The sequence below is a fragment of the Myripristis murdjan genome, chromosome 5, assembly GCF_902150065.1.
Source record: "Myripristis murdjan chromosome 5, fMyrMur1.1, whole genome shotgun sequence".
In the NCBI taxonomy this organism is placed as follows: domain Eukaryota; kingdom Metazoa; phylum Chordata; class Actinopteri; order Holocentriformes; family Holocentridae; genus Myripristis; species Myripristis murdjan.
This window is the reverse complement of record NC_043984.1, coordinates 15,477,100-15,488,941: the sequence shown is the minus strand read 5'-3', so window position 1 is coordinate 15,488,941 and position 11,842 is coordinate 15,477,100. Positions and strand designations below refer to the sequence as shown.

The following is an 11,842-nucleotide window of genomic DNA, read 5'->3' as shown; positions in this document are numbered from 1 at the left end:
TACATATATATAATTACAACCTGTTGAGTTGCAGTAAGTATTTTTGTGGCTTTCAGTCAGGTGTTTGTTGCATATCGTTTTGTGGCTATTTGTGTAGGCCTATATTGTAGATTTTTGTGGTTGTATTTATAAATGTATTATAGAATTGGTGGTATACCTAATATTGGATGTACAAGATGTTGTTGGTATGAATGTAACTAGTGTGTAAATGTTCTGTCAAATGTTATCCTGAACAAATGCCACTTTGTTATGACCAATAAGTCTGCAGGAGATGGTGTGTCCCTCTGCCCTGTGAAAATACAAAATACATCTGAACCTGTGCAATTCATTGTCTTATAACTGACTCTAAGCTTCTCAGTATAACTGTATGCAACTGTGAACATGCATGGCATTGCAGTATTTGGTGAAGTTGATTGTCCTTTGTTTTTAACTTCAGCTGAACTGGCTACAAATGGCTCAAAATGAAAAGGAATATAACAATGTGGGTATAACTTCAAATTTCAAAAAGATCTCTGTCACTCAGTGGTGTTTCAGTAATCTAAAGAGAAAATGGCAATTGCATACCTTGCATTGATCAGGGATCTGATTTTTTTCCATTTTATTTTAAATTGTAGCAAGTGCTACAATTCGACTAATGCTCTCATTTAAGCATAGACCCTTTGCACGAAAGTCTACTTTCAACTTGACACAGTTGTCTTTAGTTTGCATGTTACATGTAACTTTAGCCCATAAACACAAGTATCAGTTTCTGCATTGGGAGTTTTGGACTTTGTAGCCCAGTTGTGAAACCTTAGTCACAGCAACCAGGCAAAACTGTACCATTTTGAAACTAACAGCAGAAAGAAGTACCCAGGTGTCTGTGTCTCTGTGTTTGTGTGTGTGTGTGTGTGTGTGTGTGTGTGTGTGTGTGTGTGAGAGAGAGAGAGAGAGAGAGAGAGAACCTTTAAGACCAGCCACATCCATGTATTTATGTGACTGACAGTATAAAGAGCGTTTGCAGAGCAGTGATGGGTGCTTATTGCCACCTAGTGGTTGAAACACATTCATTGGAGACAGATTAGTATCATTTACATTCACTTCACCTGCTTCTACAGCAGTAGTCTCACTCTGACTGACTATTTAACTGGCCTAATTACCACTGCCTCCACCCCAGTAAAATATTTCACACTTGATCAAGCTGAGTTAGTGCATGTCTCTGTGAAGTTGGAGGAAATCCACACAAACATGGGGAGAACGGGAGCCACCACCCAGAGAGGGCCGGTGCTCAGAGCTGAAACCTCCCTCTTGTTGTTGTAGTGAGGCCACAGTGTAAATCACTAAGCCACCATGCTGCCCATGTTGCCTTCATCTTGGAGAAAAAATCCTTTCTCATTATATAAAAAAATATATATTTTCTTGATGCTGAAATGTTTTCATTACAACCAAAGATTAAGCAGCTAATTTCTATGCATGTAAATGTCTGCAAATCAGTGAAATCAGGCGGCACAGTCTTTAACTGGGCTAAATATTCTGTGGCAGCCATCTTGAGGTATATAAGTCAAAACACCATTCAAGAAAGCTTATTTCTGGCAAAACCATTGCGCTGGCCCAACTTCAACCTTGCAATCCCTTTTCAACAAAGAGACAAGATTAACAGTATTGTTAGTTCATTTATGTGTTATCACATATTCTCTTTATTATTTAATATCTACTATATTATTTGTTTATTTATGATTATTATTATCAGCAGTAATATTAATAATAGTATGAGGGAAAATGGTAAGACGGTGAATGGAATGGGGAAAGAGAAAGACATGGTTAGATGGTCAGTTTGTGTGTGTGTGTGTGTGTGTGTGTGTGTGTGTGTGTGTGTGTGTGTGTGTGTGTGTGTTCTGAGTTTAATCAAAGGTCACCGTTGATGCAGGTAGTGAGAGGCTTGGTTAAATATCAGGCCACTGGTGAAATGAAGCTGACAAGGGGGTTCTTTGAGGAGATGGTCCGTTCTCTCTGTCGCCCCCTTTATTATCAGAGATCAGTGTGGTCCTGTCATCTGGACGTTTTTTTTTTTTTTCTTCATAATTTCAGACAGTTGCACTAACAGGCGACAGGGGGCGCTAATGCAAACATTTGGTTCTTGCGTGCCAAGTTAACACCCAAAAAAGAAGTAAGCCCGGAAACGGAGGGCATGAGCACCGTGAGCCTCGAGTGGCGGCAGTTTCCATGCATCAGTTTCCATGGTTACAGCTTCATCAGACTGTACACAAGTGAAGCAATATGGATACAAATCTAAGAAGACGGAGAGAAAAGGGGTGGGGGTGAAAAGGTAAGAGAGAAATTACACCCTGGAGAGTGATGCATAGAAATGTTTACACGAGAGAAGCACAAACTGGGCTTACTCTCACACTAAGGCACATCAAGGCATCATGACACACTGCTGGGGCTCTTGCGTTTCCACACGATTGTCGAGGGCCGGTCAGGTCAGAGTCCAGGGCTGTTTTTTAGTCCCGGTCCCTGTCGGAGACCGGTGTGTCACTGCTGCTCTCTGTGGCCTTCTTGGATTTACCACGGAGCTTTCACCATCCTCCTAGAAAACAGCAGGCTTCTCTTTGTTTTTCCATCTCCAGCTGAAGTGGTCAAGACCTTCACCACAACACTCTGAAGAGCAGCTCTGCAGAGCCCAACTCTTGACACAGTTCATTAAACACAGCTCTGTGAGTCTTTCCACCACTGGGACTCGATATTGGTGCCACAGTGAGATTATTGATTGATTACTGTGTTGTCAAAGACTTCAGACCGCAGTTTCACAACACTGATTCTTGGGAACTTGGATAAAACAGGTTTTAATTTTGAAGGAAAAAAAAGTGAGTTAAATTACAAAATCTGAAGGTATATCATTATATGCAACGGTCTTGGCTGTTCAGCAATGTACCGGTGCAACCTCATTTTGCATTTTTTTTTTTTTTTTTCATAAAATAGGCGTTTTCCCAGTTATTAGGCTACTTTGTTTTGTCAACACCGTCACCTTAATGTTTTTTTTTTTTTTTTTTTTTTTTTTTTTTAAACATATTTATACCACTCAAGTCAATGGCTTCTTGCTTAACAACTTTATTTAACTATTTGGCACAAAAAATAACAATCCTGAGCACTGTTATAAGCATTTTTAAGACTTCAGTCATCACCGTCAGACAGAAAACCTGACGGTGGTGACGTCTGACGGTGGTGACAAAAACCTGCTCTTTCACATGATAAGCAAGAGTTGTTCTCAGCTTGTTTCCCTCCTGTTGCTACCTGCATCAGACCTCTTCTTAAAAAGTATACATTTATGCCATAATCTAATATTTTTTATACAAAAGTGACGGTGTTGACATGTTATGGTTGTGACAGTAGCAGTGTCCAAAAATATGAAGAGATTTAAGAGAAAATAGCACACTTCCAGGAGCCTGAGTGGTCTTGAAGCATGCAGTAGAGCTGAAGGTTTGAAAAGGGGTCCTCAGGAATGTAGCTGACCTTGTAGTTGTAGAGTTTTTTTTTTTTTTTAATAAATATCTGACTGTGGTGACAAATATGTGGGACACATTTTGAACAACCACAAAATAATAGTAAATATTGTTCAAAACTCACCGTTTGTAGTTTTAATACATATTATGATGTACTCTTTCATGTGGTAAATATATTATTCAATGAAATTATTACTTTTTGTTGTTTTAATCAAGTTGAAATGATTATCTCCTATCTGAGGACAACTGGTTTTGTAGGCCATGGGCCAACATATAATCATTAAATTAATAAAACTTAAAAATAAACCCAAGAAAGAACCTTACAAATGTGAAAAGCACCCCCTGATTATGCCCTTGATTTTTATTCATTAAAATATTGTAAATTTCCAACAGAAATAGCATTTTTCTTAGTGGGACATGATTTATCCAAATTCCCAAGAATCAGTGACAAGTAACAACACATTGGATTGAACACCATCCATTCGTTTTATCATGTGAGGTCATGTTGCAGAACTGCCCCTTCATTTCTTTCATGGATTTATGGACAAATTATTTTATTTTTAATGGCTTCATGAGAAGTGGATGACCCCCAGAGATTGCACTGTCTCCTGGGTTCACTCATCTGATACACTTTACACATGTACAGGCTGTGGTGATAGTTTCACTGGACTCGTCTCAAATGGCCACAGTTTTTGAACAATGTTTCTCTGTTTCTTTCAGCCGGTCACTTCTGGATCTCCTTACTGAAACCATTATGATATGGGGCAGACATGCAGCTGGCATTAATATACTGTAACTTTTTTTTCGTTTTAACTTAATCTCTAACCAGTTTCATAAGATGAGAACCCCACGTGGATAATTGGTTGACAAACTGTGGGCAGAAATCATTTTTCAGGAACAGGGTCATCATACTGTATATCTCTTCTGTTGCAATTTGAACAGTCTCTCTGTTGGGGAATTATGTCCCTAGATCAAAGTCTTTGCTAATTAAAGTTGCTCTATGGAAAACTCAAAGTAAAGTTTTGTTCTAGTTTTATAAGAAAAAAGATTATACCACTGACATATGAAATAATGTAATTAAAATAGCTAATATCCAGCGAGAGATCTATTTTAAAATATAAATGTATATTAGGCCTGTATCTCCTTTAATAATGATCCTCAACAGAAAGCATAAGTTGATTGCACATCAGTCATGAACAACCAGTCAAGTAAAGGGGTTGTATGTTTTATTGCATTTATTGGCAAATCCATAAGCTGCAGTTTAAATACTACAAATGTATTTATTATGCATGGTTGTTTAATCCAAATAGCTTAAAGCTTGTAAGTGTGTAGTTATGAGAATAAGCACTGATGAATATAGGTTTATATTTATTTAAATAATCTGAATTCATTCTTGTTGGACTTTTCTCATGTCTGTGTCTCCTGTAGACTAGACATAGCTTACCAGTGTTACCTGTGAATGAGCCAGTTATAATAAAGTCCTGTTAGCCCACCGAACCTTAACCACATGGCTGGGTCTGTGGTGCCATGAGTCCATATATGGATGCTCTGTCCGGGTTATTGATTGGACTCTTCCACCAGAAGCTACCACTTAAATTCATTATTTTCATGTTTGAAAGGTAGCAGTATATCCCCAATGTCAATGTGTTGTTGTTTTTTGGATGGATGGATTTGTTCTTGGATGTGCTACTGCTGCCGGCCTTTACGCACGAACCGCACGCACTTAACTGCGCAGTTACGGCGACCTTTACGCGTAAAGTGACCCTTGGCCTTGAAGCAACATGGCTGACGAAAACATCAACCAGACTATATATATCGGTACTAACGGTGAGACACGACTCAGTGTATCATGAATGTGACCTACATACCAAAATGTGACGACGAAGGCTCTGTCATGTCGATGCCAAATCAAAAACTGATAAAACACATTATGCATCAGAATAAGTTTATTTACGACCCAGCTGCAGGCGCACGCTAAACTATGAGCAGTCATAGTTACATTTGAACTCACCACTAGTGCCGCTGCTCCATGTGATCTGCTGCACAAACTCTACCCTCGACTTTTTGTTGACTCAGTCACTGGAAACTAAAATTCCCGAAGACACAAACACACAGACAGTTGGCCAATGCTCAAGTCAATCATTACACACAAGGTACACAGCTCTTGTCAGTGCCTGGTCCTGCACTGCCTTACACAGATGATCTGAGCGCACACTCTGCATTTCTTTGAGGAAATCCACAGGCTTCCTGACCTTTTTTGCACAGGTAGGCAAAGGCTTCAGAAAGTAGTCTTTTACAAGGAAACATGTTTCCATATTAGGTCAGTAACAGTGACTATCCAAATAGAGTTTTGCCCTGCACCAAAATGCATAAAAGTTATAGAAAAATCTGTATGAATTATTTCCAGCTTTTAACATTGCACATGGACATCAAGTGTTAGGTTGCTACAGTGACGGGCACACACCCATCACACCAAGTCATGTACTACTGACAGGCTATTCCAGGACTACTTTTCTGCAGTAACTGTGTTGCTAAATATTACCTCTCAGCTGTGAGGCAAAGCATTACAATATTTCATTTGTGTGTCCTACATTGCCTTAAAGACATGGCAAACATGACAAACTACTGCATATTGCACTGTATGGCATACATTCAAACATGTTTTATAAAGAAGACCTAGGATTTCTGTAAACTATTGCTAACTTTATGCTTCCTTAAGCTTTAACTCAACACAAAAGTAAACACTGATATTATATTGTGATAATTACTCACATTTCTGGTCATATCACCCACCCCTATGCCACTCATTACTTTGAATGTAGTCTTACATACTCTTCATATTAATTTGTATTTTTTTAAAAAACAAATTTGTTGTGTTGCCTGTATTTTTTCTTTATATGGAGCTTTGTTTCATTTCCACTGTGACTAAGCCTTGCTCTTTTGTCCCTCAGGTGATTTCAGCTAAGATTCTCTGAACTGCCCATGGCACGTTTTCTCTCGCTGCTCCGGCCTCAGCCCTTTCTGGCCTTCACAGGGGGGAGGAAAACTTCATTTTGCAGAATGTCATTGGACGTACGGGCACGTGAGGTGTTTGCAGCAGCTGTGGAGGCTGTGCAGCCGGACACTGTGGTCCGGCACAGTATACAGCGTAAGGACGATTCCCTGCTTATAGATGGTCACACGTTCACGCTCAGACACAACCTGCACTTAGTGGGCTTTGGAAAGGCAGTTCTTGGGATGGCTGCAGAGGCAGAGAGGATTATGGGGGATCACCTGCAGAGAGGAGTGATAAGTGTGCCACATGGAATTCAGAAGACATTACTTCAGCATGGGAAAGAGTAAGTAAGCCTTAAATTATAAATGACCCACTGGTTTTGTTTTAGACAGTGATTAAGATCACACATACATTTTCTCATTCCTGTCTCAGCCAGATGTTGTTAAAAGATAAAAGTTGCATCAGAGTAATGGAGGGAGCTAAACACAACTTGCCAGATGCTGATGCCCAGAAGGCAGCTGAGAGCATCAAACAGCTAGCCAGTGAACTGACTGAGAAAGACCTGCTGCTTGTACTCATTTCAGGTAAGATGAAACTAATGAAGAAACTTATTTTTTGCACAGATATCGCTGAAAATGTAGACTTAAATTTCTAACAGAAAGCGGTGAAACTTTTGTGTAGGTGGAGGGTCTGCACTCTTACCTGCACCTGTCCCACCAATCTCCCTACAAGAGAAACAGGATGTCACACGCAGACTGGCAGCTGCTGGTGCCACTATTCAGGAACTCAATACTGTTCGTCGTGCCCTTTCTTTGTTGAAGGGTGGTGGGCTTGCACATTATGCTTATCCTGCCAAGGTAAGGCTCTATGTGCTTTCATTCTCTAAGATGGTACTACACTCAATATTCAAGGGCAGAACTCATTAAAACATTGCAAACCCATCGCTTCTTCACAGGTGGTTGCACTGATACTGTCTGATGTGATTGGAGATCCCCTGGACTTGATAGCCAGCGGCCCCACAGTGCAGAGTGAAGTGCGGCATGAGGAGGTTTTGTCTGTCCTTGAACGTTACAACCTGTCCACCTCTCTCCCAGCCTCAGTGAAAGACGTCCTTGGAAGAGCAGGCCCTCGGTGGGAACAGAGTAAGGAGCAGTCGGACAGGGCAGCACATGCTCTCAATGTTGTGATTGGCTCCAATAGCGTTGCACTCAGGTGTGCGGGTCGCCGTGCACGGGAGTTAGGTCTGCGCCCTGTTGTGCTGTCACCAGGAGTGTGCGGCGATGTCCGGTCAGTGTCTCGCCTGTATGGCCTCCTGACGCGTTATGCCTGTTCTCGAGACGAGCCCCCTCCTGAAGTTGCTGCCGAGGTGCTGAAGCTGGGGCCTGAGGTGGGCGTCCAGAGCTGGGACCTGTGTCGTACCATGAAAGTCCTGAGTGAAGGGCGTACAGAAGGTTGGGGCGCCACGTGTCTGTTAGCTGGGGGCGAGCCCACCGTAGAGCTGACAGGGAAGGGTCGTGGTGGGCGGAACCAGGAGCTGGCCCTGCGAGTTGGGTTGGAGCTGAGAGGCATGGAGCTCCCACCTAACGGTCCTTTGTTCCTGAGTGGTGGGACAGACGGCCAGGATGGACCCACTGAGGCAGCCGGGGCCGTCACTGATGGCGGGTTGTGGGAAGAAGCGAAAGCACAGGGGCTGGACGTTGATGGCTGCCTTACTAACAACGATTCATTCACTTTCTTTTCACATCTTTCTAGTGGGGAGCGCCTGCTTTTACCAGGCCTAACTGGCACCAATGTAATGGATGTGCATATGCTAATTATTCCATCTCATGAACATTAAAAATACATAGATTAAAAGCAAAACAGAAAGTAATTGTGGTAAACATTCATTTAGAATAAGGTATATTTAAGGATCATAACGCAGTTGTTTTCACTCTTATCTGCACAGCTTATTATGAATATTAAATGTCAAGATCAGTATTGTTATATTAAACGGATAACACCACACACTGCACTTAATATTGTTAGATTTGAAAAAAAAAAAAAAACAAAAAAAAAAACAAATCATATAATTTTGTTATAACTTTTGTAATCAGGGTCTTGGCAGGTTTCAGAAAACTTGAAAAATATTGGGTTTAGAATAATGATTTAATGTGCTTTCATTCAACATCAAATGGTACTGAAAAAGACAGATAATATTAAAGAAATCAAATTTTCCAATCATACTGCACTTTGGAGTTGAAAAACATTGGTGACATCAAAGCACAACAAGCAGATTTATCAGTCGGGCTACTGGAAAAAAATACTTAAGCTGGCACAGTTCTTCAGTCTGCTGCCTGCAATGCTTGACTCTTTCAGGAACTTTGATTTATTTAATGTGCTGAGATTGTGTCATCATTTTACTTAATAAGGAACAATGCACATCAACAAACATTTCTGTAAATATCCTGTAGCCCACTGTCTAGCGCTACAGACTGATTCTGGTCTTCAGTGTAAATCAGTAACTGACTGTGAGACAGACCATTTTTTTAACTGTTAAGTTGCTGAACATTAATGAATAAAAAATAAGTACATGAGACATGAACCACTATTCATAATTACTGTCTTTCAACAAGCCATGACCATTCTTCATGAAATACCCACAATTTAAACAGCCCTGGCTACTGCCAACCACTGTGGATCAAAACCAAGCATACCATGCAAAGCTTGTCACCTCTGAATCTGAAATCATTCACTTACTCTGGTTTGATCCTGATGTAATTTAAATCACTTAAAAAAAAGCTGTCTGAAGTACTCCCTTCCTGTTAAACTCTGTGTGTCCTGTCGTAGCATCTTATATGGCCAACCAAATTAAAATGTGAAGCACACCATACATTGTATTCCCCTTGCATATATCACTTGAATAAAGTCCAACAGATTTTCCTTGTTTAGTGGCTTCTGAATAGAAGTAGACTTCTGTTTGCTCCCAATAGTTGATGCATGTATCTGAAGAGTCCTCAAATGACACATTCACACACAACACCCTCTGCTCACCATACTCCAGAAGCCTTTTCAGCCATGGAAAACTGTCTTATCCACTGAACAAATCTAGATGGGCATTTAAGTAGAATAAAGTGGTACTCATTGGCCAATACTGATAGGCTAGAATAATTTCTGAGAGGCAGTCGACACTGGAGCACCCAGTCCAGTATGCTTGACGACAGCCACATTTTCAAAGCCAGTGGGGGCATCCCTCATACTGCAGTGAAGACAATGCATTGTTATCAAACAACGTGAAGGCACAGTTACGTCTGTCACATCTGAGTCGCCTGGTTAGTTGTTCTGATAAAACCACATACTGTATGAACAGTTTTCTCAGGGTCCATAGCATTGTCCTGACTGTCACTCTCGATGGGTCTTCAGTGTACCTCCTGCGGTGCTTTCCCTGGAAGGACAACAGAGCATCATCACACATGAAGCGGTTAATACTAAAACAGTCATGATAATTCAAATGAAGTCTGAGCCAACATTAATAGTCATATAAATAATAACACCATGAGGAATATCCTGGAAACAGTTTTTGTAGCTTTGATGTAGTAGTGGTGGGAAAAAAAAAAAAAAAAAAAAAAATATATATATATATATAGATATATATATAGATATATATATATATATATATATATATATATATATATATATATATCTATAGATATATATAGATATATATATATCTATAGATATATATAGATATAGATATATATATATATAGATATATATAGATATATATATATATAGATATATATAGATATATATATATATAGATATATATAGATATATATCCCCCCCCCTTTAAATACTGAATCAATTTAGTTTCAATGCAGTTTAATGCAGTTTGGGGCACAATCCATGCAGGTTTTTGCCTGCAGTACAAATGTATAATTTTCACCTATTCTAAAATATCACATTTCTGCATACTAGGAACTAAACAGTCCTGGAATTGCATAAACCAGGTTTGACTGGAAAGCTGAGACTTGTGGATTCAGTGCGCCACATTTCATTGATTTGTGATGATGTTAGCCCTAATAGGATCCATTTCATTATAGAGAGATCTTTTTTTTTTTTTTTTTTTTTTTTTTAACTTGACATCATTGTATAACATGTCCCATTCCGACCTTTGTGATAATCAGAGCCTCAAACTTTACATTGACAAACGAGGGGATAATTCAAACAACAAAAAACTGGAATAAATTGTAATATCGAATCGCAAAAGCTCGTGATCCATATCGAATCAGCACTGAAGTCTAAGATAAGCATATAGTTCCCGAATAAAGACTTTCACAGTATCTACTATATTTTGCAAATGTAATCCATCTTAGCAAGACAATCGTATATTCAACCAATTAATTACATGAATAAGATAGGTATGAGAAATGAGAGCATCATCTGTTCTAATGGCAGCCTATCCAATCTGAGGCTCAATAGCGAGTTCCCAGGCAGTGTGTGAGGAGGGTGGGCTGCCTGTGTGAACAGACATGGGTGCTCAGACACCTACCATCCACTCAGGTGAGGTGCAGTGTCAGGTGTGCCTCCATTCTGTCCTGTACCTGAACATGAGCAGACAGACAGACACAGAGAGCGGCGAATAAACATCGAAAAGGCCAGTTGTTTGTCAGCTAAAGCTAACGTCAGATAGGCTAGCGCTAGCTTAGCACACAACAGCTAACAATCCGACGCTCGGCAAACCAAGTCAACAACACCCACCTTGTCTGTAGTACATGTCGTTCACTGTGTTTCCGTAGACTTTCCACGCAAAGTGAATCGCGACGAGGCTAAAAATCAACCAGCTGAGTAGGATTTTGAATATGGACACTCTCATGTCGTTGGCGAGCCAGTCGTCAACGAACTCGGAGAGGAAAGACACGCAGCTGTCAGCGATGCGAGACAAAAACTCAAAATCCCACGGCTCCTCCATTGTGTCCACTTGTCCAGCTAGCGTATCACACAAAGCGCCACCTGATATGTCTGTGTCCGTAACATATCTTCTTTACAACACCGCTGTAGCCCGTTAGGATAAGCCACTCGCCATTTCCAGCGGCGGCTTGTTTGTAACCATGGTTGTGATGAATGTGCCGGAAAGTACGCAGCGCGCAGCCCCGTCACCTCACCTCGCCATGCTACAGCTAACGAATAATGTCGCTATTGCAATCACTTTGCAACAAACACATTTCATTACTAGTATGCGCAGTTTGTTTTGACGTCTGCTATTTGTACCTATTCCGATAAAGTTGAGCACTAGGAGCACGTACTGCTGCAAAATGCCCTAGCCACATAGCAACTGGTCATGTCCGTGCTTATCGCTCTAGGAAGCGTGGACAATCTAATGAGTGATGGCGTT

General features: G+C 40.5%; 2 protein-coding genes across 6 annotated transcripts; one reads left to right on the top strand and one right to left on the bottom strand.

Moving 5' to 3' along the window:
• Window positions 1–2,108: 2,108 nt before the first annotated feature.
• Window positions 2,109–8,581, top strand: glyctk (glycerate kinase). Of its 5 annotated transcripts, none has more exons than XM_030052680.1 (5): window positions 2,109–2,302; window positions 6,428–6,814; window positions 6,904–7,055; window positions 7,153–7,328; window positions 7,427–8,581. In XM_030052680.1, the coding sequence occupies exons 2-5, from the start codon at window positions 6,459–6,461 to the stop codon at window positions 8,306–8,308; spliced, it is 1,566 nt and encodes a 521-aa protein (XP_029908540.1). In that variant the 5' UTR covers window positions 2,109–2,302; window positions 6,428–6,458; the 3' UTR covers window positions 8,309–8,581. The 5 variants fall into 5 exon arrangements, with proteins under 5 accessions (XP_029908540.1, XP_029908543.1, XP_029908541.1 ...); XM_030052683.1 differs by lacking the exon at window positions 2,109–2,302 and adding an exon at window positions 2,475–2,690; XM_030052681.1 differs by lacking the exon at window positions 2,109–2,302 and adding an exon at window positions 5,129–5,303.
• A 16-nt stretch (window positions 8,582–8,597) lies between these two features.
• tcta (T cell leukemia translocation altered) lies at window positions 8,598–11,809 on the bottom strand. Its single transcript, XM_030052687.1, has 3 exons — window positions 11,209–11,809; window positions 11,000–11,051; window positions 8,598–9,892 (listed from the first exon to the last, which is right to left on the bottom strand). The coding sequence occupies exons 1-3, from the start codon at window positions 11,417–11,419 to the stop codon at window positions 9,850–9,852; spliced, it is 306 nt and encodes a 101-aa protein (XP_029908547.1). The 5' UTR covers window positions 11,420–11,809; the 3' UTR covers window positions 8,598–9,849.
• Window positions 11,810–11,842: the final 33 nt, after the last annotated feature.

Coding starts and splice junctions, on each gene's coding strand:
- glyctk (XM_030052680.1), top strand. CDS start 6,459: ATGGCACGTTTTCTCTCGCTGCTCCGGCCTCAGCCCTTTCTGGCCTTC. Junction 6,815..6,903: donor TTACTTCAGCATGGGAAAGA/GTAAGTAAGCCT, acceptor TTCCTGTCTCAG/CCAGATGTTGTTAAAAGATA. Junction 7,329..7,426: donor ATTATGCTTATCCTGCCAAG/GTAAGGCTCTAT, acceptor GCTTCTTCACAG/GTGGTTGCACTGATACTGTC.
- tcta (XM_030052687.1), bottom strand. CDS start 11,419: ATGGAGGAGCCGTGGGATTTTGAGTTTTTGTCTCGCATCGCTGACAGC. Junction 11,052..11,208: donor CGACATGTACTACAGACAAG/GTGGGTGTTGTT, acceptor GCTCATGTTCAG/GTACAGGACAGAATGGAGGC. Junction 9,893..10,999: donor GCACCTCACCTGAGTGGATG/GTAGGTGTCTGA, acceptor TTGTCCTTCCAG/GGAAAGCACCGCAGGAGGTA.